Raw genomic sequence first — 16,130 nt, forward strand, 5'->3', positions numbered from 1 at the left:
AATGACTAAGCAAGGCCCCGAAAAAAAAGTTAAGATCTCGACTGCTCGCGGGGAAACACATTTGAAATATTCTCCACCTTTCTCTGCCATCCACAATGGCGCCAATGACTGAGATGAAGAGAAAGAATCGGCCTGTCGATTCTGAGAATGAACGGCCTGCGAAAATCACGAAACTCCGCGAAGAAGAGGCCCCATTTCCAAGAGGAGGCGCAAGTGTTTTGACTCCCTTGGAACACAAGCAAATTCAAATCGAAGCTACACGAGATGTCCTGTTCGAGCAGCAAGGCGCCAAGACCAAGAAGGCAGAGACAGACGGGGAGAATGAAGAGGTTGCACGACCGGCAAAAAAATCGAAATCGAAGAAAAAAGCGAAAAACGGAACAGAGGTAGCAGATCCGGAAGAAAAAGCTATCAAGATCGAGGGGTTAAGTTATAAGGTATGCTCAGTGCAATGGTCCTTGAAATTTCTCCATAGCTGATCAATAAAAAAATAGAGAATAGTCACAGGATCCTTAGTTCTTGGTCAAGTCTCACAGATAAATGACCACGATGTGGCTCTCTCCCTGCCGAATAATCTCACGGGATACGTTCCTATTACGTCGATTTCGGACAAAATAACGCAGCGGATTGAAGCAATCGCCAATGCTGAAGAGAATGAACCTGAAGACGGAGGAGAGGAGAGAGAGGAAGATGATGATGTCGACTTGACTAAGCTCTTTACGATCGGGCAATATCTTCGAGCATTTGTTGTTTCTACGAGCGACGATGCAACTTCCGGGAAAGCCAAGAGACGAATAGAATTATCTCTTCGACCGCAGCAGTCAAATAATGAGCTTACCCCACAGAATATCGTCCCCAATGGCACACTTATGGCATCCGTGGTCAGCGTTGAGGATCATGGCCTTATTATGGATCTAGGTCTTCCAGGATCTGATGTCCGAGGATTCATGTCTTCAAAGGAAATCGGGCATGGGGTGGAGTTATCCAGTATACAAGAAGGAGCAGTCTTCCTCTGTGCGGTTACTGGTCTCAGCTCTAATGGGAAGATTGTAAAGTTGTCTGCGGATACTCAGAAGATTGGAAATTTGAAGAAACCGTCATATCTTAGCGACGCTCCAACAGTTGATGCTTTTCTTCCTGGTACTGCAGTCGAAGTGTTGGTTGCCGACGTCACGCCAAAGGGTATTGCCGGAAAGGTCATGGGTATGGTCGATGTGACTGCAGATTTGATGCATTCAGGGGCAGGGGCAAGCGGCAAGGACCTCGAGAAGAAGTACAAAGTCGGATCAAAGGTCAAGGGGAGGATTATATGCACTTTCCCAACTGCTGACCCTCCTAAACTTGGCATCTCATTACTGGACCATGTCATGTCCCTGGCTCCACAGCAGGCCACCAAGGATGGCAACAGACAAGCACCCGTCGACATTTTGCCCTTGTCTACGATTGTTGAATCCGTAACCGTTCAAAAGGTCGAATCAGGCGTCGGTCTGTTTGTTGACCTAGGGGTCAAGGGTGTACCTGGATTTGTACACATTTCAAGGGTCAAAGATGGCAAGATTGAGACGCTATCGGAATCCACTGGGCCATACAAAGTAGGCTCCACTCATCGCGGGAGGGTGATAGGATATAACTCGTTAGATGGCATCTATCTCGTTTCTCTGGAGCAGAGTGTCTTGGAACAGCCATTTCTACGAATTGAGGATTTGAAGATTGGTGAAGTGGTCAAGGGGAAGATCGAGAAGATCATTGTGAACGCGGCGGGTGTGGGTGGCGTGCTAGTCAACCTGGCTGAAGGAATCTCGGGGCTTGTGCCAGAGATGCACATGGCTGACGTTCAGCTTCTTCATCCGGAAAAGAAGTTCAGAGAAGGAATGACTGTAACAGCACGCGTACTATCAACGGATCCGAGAAGACGACAAATACGACTTACCCTCAAGAAAAGTTTGGTCAATTCAGAAGCAACTCCCTTCATTTCATACGATAAGATCAGTGCCGGGATGCAAAGCCCTGGTACCATTGTCAACATCCTCCCAAATGGAGCCGTTGTCCAGTTCTATGGCACAATACGAGGATTTTTACCAGTGTATGAAATGAGTGAGGCGTTTATCCAGGACCCGAGCCAGCACTTTCGAGTTGGGCAGGTTGTCAACGTTCACGTGTTGAATGTTGATCAGGCTGAGAAGAAATTGACTGTATCTTGCAAGGATCCGTCAGTTTTTGGTCTTGCACAACAAAATGCATTGAAGAAGCTCAAAGTTGGCGAGGTATTATCTGCAACCGTCACAGAGAAATCCAATGATGATATCTCTGTAGAGCTACAGGGCCTTGGATTACGAGCGATTCTCCCAGTTGGCCATCTTACGGACGGCTCTGATGCGAAAAATCTGTCTGCGCTGAAGAAAATCCGAGTCGGCCAAGTTTTGACAGACCTGGTGATGCTTGAGAAGCTAGAGCAGAAGCGCCTCGTCATTTTGACAAACAAGCCAAGTCTGGTGAAAGCTGCAAAGGACCGCACTCTCCTGAGAGGCTTTGACGATGTCAAGGAGAACAAACTTGTGCAAGGCTTTGTTAAAAACGTGGCCCAAACTGCTGTCTTTGTTCAGTTCGGCGGAGGCCTTACGGGTATACTGCCGAAGAGCAAATTACCAGAAGAAGCTGCTCGCCTGCCTGATTTTGGTATGAGGAAGTTCCAATCTATTGAGGCCAAAATCGTCTCTGTCGACCAGGGTCTGCAAAGATTTGTCCTCTCTATGACTAATTTGGGCAATGAGAATCTCATTCCGGAGCCTGCAGCGCCATCAGTCGGTGTCGATCAGACAGTTGTAAATCCAGTTGACGAATCAATCACCTCGATTGACGATTTTACTCTCGGAAAATTGACCAAAGCAAAGGTCGTATCTATCAAGGAGACACAGATCAATGTCCAACTTGCAGATAATATCCAGGGACGTATTGACGTCTCTCAGGTGTTCGATTCATGGGAACAAATCAAGGATCGCAAGCGACCCCTGAAAAATTTCGCTTCCAAGAATTCTGTTATACCTGTCCGTGTTCTAGGAATTCACGATGCTCGTAACCACCGCTTCCTACCAATTACCCACAGAACTGGAAAGACACTCGTTTTTGAACTATCAGCCAAATCCAGCGACCAAGAAGAAACGGCATCAGAACCCCTCACTCTGAACAAAGTCAAAGTTGGGTCTTCTTGGATTGCCTTTGTTAACAATATTGGGTCCGATTGCGTATGGGTGAACCTTTCTCCAAACGTTCGTGGCCGTATTCGCAACTTGGATCTCTCTGATGACGTCTCCTTGTTGAGAGACATCGAATCTAATTTCCCTGTCGGATCTGCTATCAAGGTTCATGTTTCATCTGTGGATGTGAAGAACAATCGATTGGACCTTTCTGCCCGGTCAGCACAGACATCAGAGGCCTTGACGTTCAAGAATCTGAGTAAGGGTATGGTGGTTCCTGGAAAGGTCACCCGGGTCAACGAAAGACAGATAATGGTACAACTCAGCGACAGCGTTTCTGGCCCAGTCAACCTCACGGACCTTTCTGACGATTTCTCTGAAGCGGATCCTACAAAGTATTCGAAGAATGACATTATTCGAGTCTGTGTCACTGATATCGACGCCCCTAACAAGAGAATTAGTCTATCTACAAGACCTTCAAGGGTCCTGAACTCCTCACTACCTGTTCAGGATCCTGAGATATCATCTATCTCTCAATTGAAGGTCAACGATGTGATACGCGGATTTGTGAAGGATATTTCCGACAAAGGCTTATTTGTCAATATCGGCGGCAATCTGAAAGCTTATATTCGGGTCTCTGACCTATCGGATTTATACATCAAAGACTGGAAGTCCAGCTTCCAAGTGGACCAGCTTGTGAAGGGCAAAATCATCTCTCTGGACGAAAATCTGAACCATATTCAAATGAGCTTGAAGGCTTCAGTCCTAGACGAGAATTACGTTCCTCCTCTGACGTTTAATGATATCAAAGTTGGTCAGATCGTTACTGGCAAAATTCGGAAGGTCGAGGATTTCGGCGTGTTTATTGTCATTGATAATTCGACCAACGTCAGTGGTTTGTGTCACCAGAGTGAGATGGCAGAGAAGCGCGTACACGATGTGAAAAAGCTGTATGATGAAGGCGACTCCGTCAAAGCCATTGTTTTGAAAGTCGATCCGGAGAAGAAGCGTATCAGTTTCGGTCTCAAGGCTTCGTACTTCGAAGATGGGGCAGAATCAGAGGAAGAGAGTGATGACGATGATGTGGACGCTATGGAGGGCGTCAAATTAGGCGAATCCAGCGATGAGGAAGATGGGGAAGACGACTCTGATAGTGATGATGAGGGTGGTGGAATCGATCTGGATGACGTCCAGAATATTAGCAACGCGGGAGAGCAAAATGGTGATTCGGACCAAGAGATGGAGGACGTTGATGACAAAGACGTCGCTGCACTCAAAGTAGGCGGATTCGACTGGTCGGCGGATATTCTCGATCAAGGCGAGCAATCAGATGCAGGATCCGTTGGTAGCACAGACGAGAAACCGAAAAAGAAGAAGAAGCGTAAGGCCGAGATCAAGATCGACCGGACCGGAGAACTCGATGCCAACGGTCCGCAGTCTGTAAGTGATTTCGAACGATTACTTCTCGGACAGCCTGATTCGGCCGAGCTTTGGGTCTCGTACATGGCGTTCCAGATGCAACTCAGCGAGCTCGGCAAAGCAAGAGAAATAGCTGAGCGTGCCATAAAAACCATCAATATCCGCGAGGAGACGGAGAAATTCAACGTCTGGTCCGCATGGCTCAACCTTGAGGTTGAATATGGCAATGATGAAACAGTCGAAGGGGTCTTCAAGCGAGCATGCCAATACAACGATGCGCAGGAAGTTCACGAGAATTTGATCAGCATCTACATCCAGTCTGAGAAATACAGTGTAAGTGCTACCTCATTTGCCGTCCACGAAATCAGGTTACTGAATAAGAAATAGAAAGCGGATGATCTTTTCCAAGTTCTCGTCAAGAAATTCTCCCAGTCACCCTCAGTGTGGTACAACTACGCCGACTTCCTCCACCGAACGCAGTCCGCCCCGGATCGGGCCCGCGCTCTGCTACCCCGTGCCGTCCAATCTCTTCCCACTCACACCCACCTACCGCTCACCCTAAAATTCGCCGCGCTAGAGTTCAAATCGCCCAACGGCTCGCCAGAACGAGGAAGAACGATCTTCGAAGGCCTCCTGTCCAGCTTCCCTAAGCGACTGGATATCTGGAACCAGTTGTTGGATCTGGAGATCAAGCAAGGTGACAAGGATATTGTGAGAGGGCTTTTCGAGAGGGTTGTTAAAGTTAAGGGATTGAAGCCAAAGGGTGCCAAGGCTTGGTTCAAGAGATGGAGTGAGTGGGAGGCTGAGAATGGGGATGAGAAGACCAAGGAGAAGGTCAAGGCGAAGGCGGAGGAGTGGGTTAGAGCCGCGGCCCAGAAGAAGGAAGCCGATGGCGGTAATGACGAGGAGTGAAGAAATGGTGTCTTGATCTTACCACAATCTTTAGAGGGGTTTTCATTGTCCTGTATAGATGGAGTTAAGGAGCCATAAAAGTTGTCCCGGGTAGTGATTAGCTATTCAACTATCTTGTGAAAAGTTGTTTACTACTACTAATGGATGCTCTCAATCCATGATACTTGTTCCTTCAGACTTCATAAGGTATTTAGGCAGACCAAAGCATACGATACGAGACTGCTCAAATAGTTCTACCCACCTGACCAAAACGGGATGCTGGGCCAGGAAAGGAGATTTACCGTTGAGCGCTGTTCACAGTCAAAATGTAGTCAAGAGTTATTGTCAAGAGTGCTATTGCCACTACTGAAAGCATTTTAAAGTACAAAACAAAAGCACGCACGCACGCACGCAGGCAAATTAATCATCCATTTTACTTTCTATGCACCAGAGACCAATCAGCCAGCCGCCGCAGAAAGGAAGCCGTCCGTGCCTGTGCCTGCAATCGCATCCCGTGATCAGTGCAAGTTACTTTTTTGACCATCCTCAAGCCCAACCGACGGAGTCGTCACGAAGATGAATGATGCGAAAAACACAGGGTGAGGTGACAATGCGAGCCGAAAAGAGACGTGTGATGGCATGCTCGTAGGTAGGGGACATGGCTGGAAACATGCCGAGATGAGATCAAGTGAGGAAAAGGTTGTTTGTGCAAAGGCCACCCATATGCTTCTAAGTGACATACGTCCAGGTTCTGTAATGTGCGCGGTGTCCAAGGCCATTTTGATGAGCCCAGGTACGAGCCCGAAGAACTAGACATGTTATTTGGAAGATCCAAACGCCAAAGGAAAGTCGTCGACAAGTAGAGGAGAGATGGAATTTTGAAGGACCGCAGTCAGGTATCGATTGAGATCCCACAAAAGTCGTAATAAGATTCGGAAGCCCAATCATTACAGGATGCCAAAGGCTCGCCCAGATTCGTCGCTAATCGATTTCGAAAGAAAAGGCTCCGCAAGTCGTCAATACTTACGAAGCAATAGCACGGGCACCTTGATTGCCACCACGGTTATTCTTCTTCGGCTTAGAAACAGTGCTCCAGCCATCTTCCTCGAGAGCCGCAGCTTCAGGGTCAGCAGCAGCTGCCGGGGGAGCTTGGGTGGCCGCAGCGGCTGGTCTGCCGTTTGAGACCTGTCTCCCTCCGCGACCTTCATCGTAATGTCGTGGGCCGCGTCCAACTCCTCGGCCGCCTCGACCACCTCTGGGGCCTCTGGGAATATCATCACCACGCGGTGCCGATGGAGGACCCTGTCCAGATGGTCGTCTCCAAGCACCAGATTCTAATGCCTTTGATCGGACAGTCTCCTTAGGCTTCGCGGCCTGGTCATCAACGACCGAGCCATTTTGATTTTCCTTCTCAGCCGCCGCCTCTCCGGTAGCTGCGTCTTCGCCCTCGGCTTTTTGAGAGACCTCTACTTTCTTATCTCCCACGGCGCCTTCTTGCTTCTCAGATGCCGCAGCCTCGGCAGCCTTTGCGGCTCTGGCAGCCTCTCTCCTTTCCTCCTTGGCCTTCTCCTCAGCTTCTCTCTTTTCCTTCAGTGCAGCCAAACGCTTCTCTTCAATTTCTCTCTCCTTGGCAGCGGTGTCAATGGGTCGTGCTGCACCAAATGGGCTAGCCTTAGCGTCACCAGATACCGATGCTGGAGATGGTTGCTCGGGGGCTTCGGAGACCGTGCGCTTGGCAAGATTCAGCTTCGGTCGGGTTGTCGGTGTGGCAGCTGACACCGCAGGAGAGGAAGGGGCTTCACTGCCATCTCGAGATGGACCAGGAGACTTCACAGAAGGCGGGTCGGGTCTCATCTTTGCACGCCATTGATTATCCTGTTCAGCAGCCGTAGGAGTACGTTCAACAAGCGGTCGTTCTTGGAATTCACGTCTTGGTGGTCTTGAACCTCCATCCTGCGATCCTTGTGCGCGACCCTCGCCCCATTGTGCGGGGGATGCTCTCCGATCTCTGAAACCATCACCCCTTGGACCATCAATGGTTCGTGGGCGACCCCCATCTCTTAGTCCTCGCTCTTGTTGAGGAAGAGGGGAAAGAGGACCCTTGCGCTCCCAGTTCCCGAAATCTCGAATTTTACCATCTCCTTCTGCGTACTCCCGACGGCCGCCAAAGTCGGATCCAAAGCCTCCCCGTTCTCCACGACGATCGCCACGGGTTGGAAGGTCTGGCAAGGGTCCTTTTCTGCTCCAGTCACCGAACTCTCTTGCGTCTGGGCGGTCTCGGTCCTTGGCTGGAAAGAGGAAATGTTAGTCAGGTATGCAAGAGGAGGTACGAAAGACGTACGTGGATCGGCGACACTGATTCTAATGTTACGGCCTTGAAATTGGCTGCCATTAAGGGTCAAAGCCTGCTTCAAGCCATCCAGCGTGGCGAATTCTGCATAACCGAACCCCTTGGGCTTCATCTCCAATTTATCCTCGATAATTCGGACATTGGTACATTCGCATCCAGCGAAGAAGTCCGTGACATCTCCAATGGTGGCGTCGAAGGATAGATTACCCAGATGGACGGTATAAGGTGGTTTGTCGGGCAATGGAAGTTCCTCACGGACAGAGTAACCTGCGTGAACAATCAGCACCAATGGAGGTAATGAGGCGAGAGAACAACTGACCTCCCATGCTGCTGGTCCCATACGTGCCCGTGGTAGAGCTGTAGGTGCGGCGCTCACTCGATCCATAACCAGTCGGCCGAGAGTCTGCTACAGTTAGCTTCGAATGTTTCCGTTTGGAGATCTGCATTCGTCAGATGCATACCGGCTGCAAAGAGAGCTGTTAGTAAGGGTATCTGCAGGGCGTAGCAATGCACACTTACAGACTGGCATATCCTCCATCTCATCAGCCCAAGAGCCCATCTCTGCAAGGGATTAGTATTCGTCCACGGGGTTAAGGCTGCTAGATCGGAGCTTACTCTCGTCAGTCAGAAAAGCCCCGAGGGACATCTTCTGCTGCTCCTTCTTCTTTGGAGCTATGCGACAGTCGAATTAGCTAATGCTCATAGTACAATGGATGGCCGCGAAGGGGTTGATTGGGTCCGACGTGGTAGATCGAAGGTAGATCGAAAATGTTTGCAGAGAGCACATACCCATGATTGCGGTTTTTCTGGGACACTGCGCGAGAGCCCTAGGTCTTGCGCCTTGTCCTTTCGGGAAGATTGAAGGATAGAGTATCCCTCAATTACGTCGTCGGTGGTTCGTAGGTTGTCGGATCAAGTTCAGTGAACTTGATTGTGTGCGGTCGATAAAGTTCTGCGGTCTGAGTTTTGAAAGTGCGATAATTCCTTTAGGTTGAATTTTGACAGGGGTTTGTGCGCTTTACCGAATGCGGACTACGGCGGCTAGTTCTGGGAACAACACTTGCGGCTTAAATTCAGATACGAGTGTCAATCAATGTTCACCAATCTGCGTCAGTTCTAGGTATATCTACTGGACTGATTGAGGGAGGAATCACAATTCATTCATGATTGTGCTCTCCCGCCTGTGACTCGCTCCGGGAAATCGACCTGTCCTCGAAAGACATGCAACCAAACGCTTGTGCGGTTCGAAAGGTGGCGGCCGATATGACAGGAGACGGAGCAAACGGAGAAAAGGATCCTCGCCGATCTCAGAATGGTCTACCTCCTGAAATTCTAGACATTGTATGGCCCGCCCTCCAAGTTGGTGGTCTCTCTGGTATGCTCTATCACCTCAATACTATCCCGCATTCTTTCAAGCGCCTCATTTCTCCCCCCTCCAACGCTTTGCACGTGATCATGGGATTCTTGGTAGCGAAGCAGTACTGATTTTAATGGTAGGAATGTCTGGAATACTTGTTGGAACGTTTGCTGGGATACTTCGATCGACCACTACCCCCGCGTTGTTTGCATTGGCATCAGGAATTCAATGGTTCACTCTGGGAAGCGCATTTACAGCCTCAAGGGAAGTGGTTCTCCAGGCCTGGGGTAAAGACAAGGTCACGCCGCGGGATAAGGTATCGGCAAGCGCGATAGCTGGAGGCGTTGGTGGAACAGCCGGTGGGCTTTTGCGTAAGTTTCCCGTCTCCACGTCAATATGCTATCTAATCTGTCCTTTAGGGGGTCCAAAGAACATAATACCCGGCGCCATCATGTTTGCGCTGTGTGGAGCAGCGGGACAAACTTTATATAACAGAGCAGATGCTCGAAATGCGGAGCCTCAGGCTTCAGAGAGCAAAAAGAGTTCATGGTTGAACTCGAAATGGAGCCCGATGAAAGTCCTTACAGACAGCGAGTACGAGAACATGCTACAGGAGAAGCTTCTACGAGTCAACGTAGAGATTGCCTTAATTGATGAGAGCATAGAGAAGTTGCGAGCTCAAGAACGAGGGGAGGCAAGGGAAGTTGAAAACGAAACGAAATCAAAATAAGAGGTTTCTGTTACTGGTCAACGACTCTTTGTATAACAATTGTACTAATAGATAGAAATTTGACAAACCCCGATTAGCGCCTGCAAACTATCAGCTGTATGTGGTGAAACATGACGTGAAATCATGCCCTGGGAATGTATAAGAATGCTTTGCAAGGTATTTTATTTATACAGCAGGGACTTTTCTCAGCAATCGCGATCCTCTTTGGAAAATACCATTCTGCATCCTAAGTTCCTTGCGCTCCTGGTGGACGAAGCACTCTGCACCGCAATCCATTCTATCACACAAATGGGTCACAATTTTGTTGGCACAATGAGTAGCCCCGTGATTCTGTCCAAATTCCTCTCGTTCGGGATCTGTAGCGAGAGGATCCTTCTTCTACTTGATGTATACCCTCTGGAGGACTTACACAACGTATCCAGTATCCTTGCAATCCTCGACGCATGAACGTAGCCTCGGGATTCTTTCAATCTTTAGAAGCTTCAAGTCTTGAGTGCTGCCAGCGCAGAACTCCGAGCAAAGTTGCAAAGCGGATAGAAGCTGCCTCCAAACTCCATATCAAACCTGATTTCATTAACACCCATCTTTTGATCAAACGACCTTGACAAGACTCACCAGTAATTAACAGCACAACAGATACCTTCCTCGGAACAGGACTGTGACACTTTGTGATACCTTTTGCTATCATGAGCCACTCTTCTCATCTAGTTGCCTCACGGAAGACTTACCAAAGAGCAGGCAAATACAACATATCACCCGGATTCAGCGTAACCCTCATCGGTTTCGCAAGCTTTGAATAACTTGTCTCATTTCCCTCCTGATCAGGATCCCACGTAGCAAAGGGGACCTTCTCACCATCCTCCTTCACCATCTTCAATCCTCCACCTTCACTCCGCCTGTATGAAGCTGGAGACAATTGTCGTTCGTTGACGCAAGCATAAGCCAGAGGAGGTAATAAAACAAAATGCTTTTGCCCAATTATCTGGACATATATATTCTCGTAATTATCCTTGTGAAGTGCAGTTGTGGAAAGAGAGTTGCCGATCCAGAGGTTGATAGCTTCAGGAGCTTGTTGCAGAGCTATGCGTGCCCAGGGTATGTCTCTTTCAACATGCGAGAATAAGGTAGCATACTCATTGCGGAGATTGTCATTTTCTAGGCAAGAGTTCGATTAGCATTCTAGGGAGCCTTTAGATAGGGGAGAGGATCCAGCACGTGGAACTCACGAGTTTGGGCATATCTGACTTCTGTCACAGATTCTACAGGGACTTTGCTGAGTTCTTGCTTGGAGACAAAATCAACGAACTCTTCAAAAGACTGTTGTTCTTCCCACGGTTTTACAAACATCAATTCCCCCTCTTCATTTCTGGTCGGAGAATCCGCATTTCTAACTCATCAGCTCTGGCCCGAAAAAGGAAAGATGAAGTACTCACCCTTCAGGCGTAACCGCAACGTTGACACTCTGACCCGTCAGCAAGTCTTTCAATGCAGCTACATTCCAAGTCTTGGTAGCCTTCCACCCCGCAGCCCCGCCGCGGACAACAAAAGGTCTGTTGCGGGCGACATGCCGCATAAATTCTAAGGCGGAGGGACATTCCGAGAGCTCTGGGATGATTGAGCCATTCAACTCATGGTATGTAGTTACTAGCTCTGCGAGAGGGTCTAATAGAGTTTGAGCCTCATCCATGGTTCAGATAGGGAACTTGTCAAAGTCAATTACGAGTCCTGATTGCCTGGGGGCAGCTGTATTAGGGTTATGATGACGTTAAAAAACTGGGGATAGAGAGGAAAGGCCACGGGAGTAGGGTTCTAGGCAATGTGGGGAAATGTCCATGCTTTCAACGTGTATTGGATTACACTTACAAGCCAACCAGAGGGTCATAATTACTTTGCTTATCGTGTCCAGTTACTACTTATTGATTGATACTGTATCATGGCTCCTCGTACCGTGGGATAAAAATAAAGAGAGTACGAGGCTCCTGCATAAAATGGACAATGTTATGCCGTGCATTCGGTAAACCCCCATTTGCGGCTAGACCTTCGCGATCTTCAACTTACCTTACCACCGAGTGATTGATCCTCCATCCCCTGCTCTGTATTTATCTCTCCCCGTCCCGCCTCGCAGCCCTGCGAACGAGCCTTGCTCAACTGCACTGCAGTCAGCAGCTTCTCTTCCAACAGAATTACTGTTATTGATAAGGCTCTCTTGGCTCGTATTGCCAGCTGGCAGGGCTAGTGATACTCGGCGCTGTTATCAATGGAAGGTTGCGGTAGGTCCCCTGATTCGGACGAGTTTTCTCCTGTACCTAGGGGTCCTAGGCCTTTGGGGTCTCGCCATGACAATGCCCAGGCCCCAGAACCGCATAGGAACGGCACACTTGTTCAGCTCACCACTTCACCTTACCATAACCGTCCAAACGACGCCACTACTACCGCTCCCACGAGCCCGTCAACAGCACTATGAATACATGAGCTGGAGTGTGTAGCGACGACTGCTACGTACCATCCGTATCCAGAGCTGCATTACGGTCAAGTATCAAAAGTGGCTGAACACAGACAGGCTCTGGTTGTATGGGTGGTCTAATATCTTGTTGACTTGCCCCACCCCATCATGGCCCTTGTCTTGTTTGGTCTGGATACGAGGCATCGAGCCCTGCACACTGCACCCGCACTGCAAGAAATAATAATAAACACACAGCTGCCATCGGTCTGTTCAGGAGTATCACGCATAAGCAATATGTGTTGGCCATCTCCCCCTCCGTGTGTTGCCTTGCTTTTGTCTCTCTTTCTGCCAGTGCAGTCATAGTCACTCGTTCTTCGATACTTTCATGTCTCTATCGTATATATAATATCTATTAACTATGAAGCCCCCCTACTCTACGATCCTCACGGTCCTCACATGGATTGCGGTCTTTTCGAGCGATGGGGCAGCTCAACCGACATGGCCGTCTTCAATTGACGAGCTGGAAGATGTTATGTTTCTTGGGTCGGGTTACAGAAGTAGAGGCTTTCACTCATTTGTAACGCCATGTTCTGCCTCCCCCGATGGGCCTGGGCGTCAAACTGCCGCCGAATGGCTTCGAGCGGGGTTCCATGATATGGCAACGACAGACATTTACTATGCGAACAAAGGCATTGTGCATGGAGGAATCGACGCGTCTCTGGCTTTCGAACTGAACGATGGGGAAGACATTGGCGCAGGATTTAACAGCACCTTGCTCGTATACGCCAACTTCTTCAACTCTCGATTACCTGTGGCTGATTTGATTGCTTTGGGAGTCTACGCATCTGTACGTGCATGCAGCGGGCCTGTTATACCCATGCGAGGTGGAAGGATAGACGCCACCGCTGCAGGCCCGTTGGGAGTTCCACAGCCACAGAATGGAATAGGGCAGTTTACGAACCAGTTCGCCAGGATGGGTTTTAATGTGACCGATATGATAGCGATGACGGCTTGCGGACATACACTCGGCGGAGTTCATGCTGAAGATTTCACCAACATTGTGGCACCGGGAACCGCACCGAACGATTTCCAACTTTTCGATGACACATTAGAGTTTGATAATAATATTGCTACACGATACATCAATGGTCCTGATACCGATGCATTGTCTATTGGCATATCAACTGCTTCAGGAAGGAACTCTGATTTTCAGGTGTTCAGCGCTGACAATAATGCCACATTGCAAGCAATGACCGTTCCAGCAGTATTCAACAGCATGTGCATATCTATTCTGCAGAGAATGATTGAGACAGTACCACCAACTGTTACGCTTTCAGCTGTGATTGAACCATATGAGGTCAAGCCAGCTGGATTGCAACTTACATTGCTTTCAGGAGGTACCCAGCTTACTTTTTCGGGTGACATCCGAGTTAGGACCACTGTTCGCAGTGCTGCACAAATTTCCAGTGTGCAACTTTTGTACACGGACCGCAATGGTGCCAGTGTCTCAACTCCAATTGATACTGTAGTGGCAGGGACGGCCAGTGGATTCGACGATAGCTTCTCAGTATGTTCTTCAACGTTCTTCTCATCAGCCCTTGCGCCCTTGCTAATATTTCCCCAGTTCTATTCCTTTAGCGTGGATCTTCCTGTAACCACCTCGATTTCCTCTTTTACGGTGCTTATCACCGGCACCGATGGTACAACTGAGACATACGACAATAATGGTGGTGGTTTTCCCATCTCCGATTCGGTCATTGTTCAAACTCCCCAAAGCTGTGTGAACAATGGTGATTTGACTGTGGTGGCTGCTGTGGGTTTCCTTGCCGCTCAGAGGGTTTAGCTGCATTTACTTACTCTTGTATAGGTCCGAAGTAGTGTTACAACTCCAGTAAACATGACCGTTACCGAGAAAGTTCCTAGGAAGGCCGGATCGCCCACGCCGTCTCCTGTGCCTTCCCTGGTCTCTACAACCTTGGATATGGTACAAGGAGATACCATTGGCCCTTATAACATCTACAGTGCTAGTTACTCCATTGCCTCTGTTGCAGGAACCAAGTATGGTGTTGCAAGTGGCTCATTTTCCGACACATTCAAAGACGCTTCAGATCTTGGAACTACCTGCGGATCCCTTAATGTCAGTGAACCTAGCAGCACCTCCAGCTCCATTGTTTCAACCAGCAGCACATCTGTTTCTTCCAGCCCCATTGTTTCAACTAGCAGCACACCTGTCTCTTCCAGCCCCATTGTTCCAATCAGTAGCACACCTGTCTCCTCCAGCTCCTTATCAGTGACTAGTATCTCGACGTCGGCCATAGCAAGTCCAACACTTGGGATTAAGCAGACAATTGGAGCCTACTCCTTTCAGGGATGTTACACAGAAGCAGATAGCACACGTGCCCTCACTGGAGCCTCGTTCTTCAACTACACCGGAATGACACTTGAACAATGCGCGACCGAGTGCGTTGGGTTTTCGTACTGGGGTGTTGAGTATGGCGGAGAATGTTTGTCATCTATGATCCCCTTAACATTATGTTTACTGACCAAATGCAGGCTATTGCGGCAACTCCCTAAACACAGGGTCTGTTTTGGCAACTAACCAAGGAGACTGCAGCTTCGTATGCCCAGGAAACAGTTATGAATACTGTGGAGCTGGGAACAGGCTTGAGATGTACCTGCTCTCATCTCTTGCTTCGAGTCCCAGCAGCATTTCGTCAACCGGGAGTAGTATATCGAGTATGTTGAGCGATTCAAGCATTGTTTCTACAAGCTCCAGCAGCAGCACCCCACCCACCAGTTTAACGTCTAGCCCAGTTACTAGCCCATCAACCTCGGTACTGACCTCATCCAGTGCGGCAGCTACTCAGACACTCCACATAGTCCCGTCGGCTGGTCTCTACAACTATTATGGTTGCTACACCGAAGGCGACGGGGATCGGGCCTTAGGTGCTGCATTTTACCCGAGCGACACCAACACAATCGAAGATTGCGTTGCCGCCTGCTCGCCTTACTTGTACGCTGGTGCTGAGTATGGACGAGAATGTTGGTGTGGTAACTCTTTCGGAGCTGGCTCCGCTCCAGCTCCAGATTCCGACTGCTCCATGGTCTGTACTGGCAACCAGTATGAGTATTGTGGAGCTGGGAATCGGTTGAGTGTGTACATAATGAATGGCACCTTTGCAGGAGGCTCTGCCGGCTCGATACCAGCATCCTCGTCTCAGATATCTTCAATACCAAGCTCGCCCGGAAGTAGCAGTACTGCGACTTCTGCTACTGCAGCGGCCACCCAAACCGGGGCCACAATCAAGCCAAGTATCGGGAAGTACGCGTATTACGGATGCCAAACCGAGGCCACAAATATCCGGGCGTTGAACGAAGCATCATACTACAATTACACCTCCATGACGCTCGAGATGTGCGCATCGGACTGTGGTGGGTATGCCTACTGGGGAGTGGAATATGGGGGCGAATGCTACTGCGGGAACAGTCTTAATGCCGGAAGTACGAATGCAACGGAGTCGGATTGCTCGTTCTTGTGTCCAGGGGATGATTTGGAGTATTGCGGGGCGGGGAACAGGCTGAGTACTTATTATTTAACGGAGTAAAGATCACGAGTAACGAGGAGTGAAGCTGATGTCGGAAAGACTAGTGATTCCGTATACTGGAGTCAGGAATGAGCGACTTTTTTTAATGAGTTAACGTACCCCATCGATCTTGACGTCTAGAAGCATTTACAGTCTCTTTTG

At 49.1% G+C, this 16,130-nt stretch overlaps 5 protein-coding genes across 5 annotated transcripts; 3 read left to right on the forward strand and 2 right to left on the reverse strand.

Moving 5' to 3' along the window:
- The first annotated feature begins 89 nt into the window (after window positions 1–89).
- M430DRAFT_143446 (hypothetical protein) lies at window positions 90–5,743 on the forward strand. The gene is made up of 3 exons (XM_024862824.1): window positions 90–437; window positions 495–4,946; window positions 5,001–5,743. Exons 1-3 carry the CDS (start codon window positions 96–98, stop codon window positions 5,523–5,525), a joined length of 5,319 nt encoding a protein of 1,772 aa, XP_024718950.1. The 5' UTR covers window positions 90–95; the 3' UTR covers window positions 5,526–5,743.
- A 784-nt stretch (window positions 5,744–6,527) lies between these two features.
- Window positions 6,528–8,647, reverse strand: M430DRAFT_29537 (hypothetical protein; the record flags this gene model as incomplete). Its single annotated transcript, XM_024865884.1, has 6 exons — window positions 6,528–7,792; window positions 7,846–8,121; window positions 8,174–8,257; window positions 8,374–8,415; window positions 8,470–8,526; window positions 8,644–8,647. 6 exons carry the CDS (start codon window positions 8,645–8,647, stop codon window positions 6,528–6,530), a joined length of 1,728 nt encoding a protein of 575 aa, XP_024718951.1.
- Window positions 8,648–8,967: 320 nt separating this feature from the next.
- M430DRAFT_143450 (hypothetical protein) lies at window positions 8,968–10,261 on the forward strand. Its single transcript, XM_024862825.1, has 3 exons — window positions 8,968–9,229; window positions 9,352–9,582; window positions 9,631–10,261. The coding sequence occupies exons 1-3, from the start codon at window positions 9,076–9,078 to the stop codon at window positions 9,939–9,941; spliced, it is 696 nt and encodes a 231-aa protein (XP_024718952.1). The 5' UTR covers window positions 8,968–9,075; the 3' UTR covers window positions 9,942–10,261.
- On the reverse strand, window positions 9,962–11,662 carry M430DRAFT_124745 (hypothetical protein). Its single transcript, XM_024861925.1, has 5 exons — window positions 11,375–11,662; window positions 11,168–11,328; window positions 10,670–11,096; window positions 10,557–10,616; window positions 9,962–10,505 (listed from the first exon to the last, which is right to left on the reverse strand). Exons 1-5 carry the CDS (start codon window positions 11,626–11,628, stop codon window positions 10,424–10,426), a joined length of 984 nt encoding a protein of 327 aa, XP_024718953.1. The 5' UTR covers window positions 11,629–11,662; the 3' UTR covers window positions 9,962–10,423.
- Window positions 11,663–12,634: 972 nt separating this feature from the next.
- On the forward strand, window positions 12,635–16,024 carry M430DRAFT_124747 (hypothetical protein). The gene is made up of 6 exons (XM_024861926.1): window positions 12,635–13,951; window positions 14,009–14,197; window positions 14,252–14,653; window positions 14,729–14,888; window positions 14,938–15,108; window positions 15,244–16,024. The coding sequence occupies exons 1-6, from the start codon at window positions 12,803–12,805 to the stop codon at window positions 15,987–15,989; spliced, it is 2,817 nt and encodes a 938-aa protein (XP_024718954.1). The 5' UTR covers window positions 12,635–12,802; the 3' UTR covers window positions 15,990–16,024.
- The last annotated feature ends 106 nt before the right edge of the window (window positions 16,025–16,130 follow it).

This window comes from Amorphotheca resinae, assembly GCF_003019875.1.
Source record: "Amorphotheca resinae ATCC 22711 unplaced genomic scaffold M430scaffold_9, whole genome shotgun sequence".
Classification (NCBI taxonomy): domain Eukaryota; kingdom Fungi; phylum Ascomycota; class Leotiomycetes; order Helotiales; family Amorphothecaceae; genus Amorphotheca; species Amorphotheca resinae.

Coding starts and splice junctions, on each gene's coding strand:
- M430DRAFT_124747 (XM_024861926.1), top strand. CDS start 12,803: ATGAAGCCCCCCTACTCTACGATCCTCACGGTCCTCACATGGATTGCG. Junction 14,198..14,251: donor ATTTGACTGTGGTGGCTGCT/GTGGGTTTCCTT, acceptor ACTCTTGTATAG/GTCCGAAGTAGTGTTACAAC. Junction 14,889..14,937: donor TGTTGAGTATGGCGGAGAAT/GTTTGTCATCTA, acceptor GACCAAATGCAG/GCTATTGCGGCAACTCCCTA.
- M430DRAFT_143446 (XM_024862824.1), top strand. CDS start 96: ATGGCGCCAATGACTGAGATGAAGAGAAAGAATCGGCCTGTCGATTCT. Junction 438..494: donor TCGAGGGGTTAAGTTATAAG/GTATGCTCAGTG, acceptor ATAAAAAAATAG/AGAATAGTCACAGGATCCTT. Junction 4,947..5,000: donor TCCAGTCTGAGAAATACAGT/GTAAGTGCTACC, acceptor AATAAGAAATAG/AAAGCGGATGATCTTTTCCA.
- M430DRAFT_124745 (XM_024861925.1), bottom strand. CDS start 11,628: ATGGATGAGGCTCAAACTCTATTAGACCCTCTCGCAGAGCTAGTAACT. Junction 11,097..11,167: donor AGTCAGATATGCCCAAACTC/GTGAGTTCCACG, acceptor ACTCTTGCCTAG/AAAATGACAATCTCCGCAAT. Junction 10,506..10,556: donor TGTTGTGCTGTTAATTACTG/GTGAGTCTTGTC, acceptor TAATGAAATCAG/GTTTGATATGGAGTTTGGAG.
- M430DRAFT_143450 (XM_024862825.1), top strand. CDS start 9,076: ATGCAACCAAACGCTTGTGCGGTTCGAAAGGTGGCGGCCGATATGACA. Junction 9,230..9,351: donor CCAAGTTGGTGGTCTCTCTG/GTATGCTCTATC, acceptor TTTTAATGGTAG/GAATGTCTGGAATACTTGTT. Junction 9,583..9,630: donor AACAGCCGGTGGGCTTTTGC/GTAAGTTTCCCG, acceptor TCTGTCCTTTAG/GGGGTCCAAAGAACATAATA.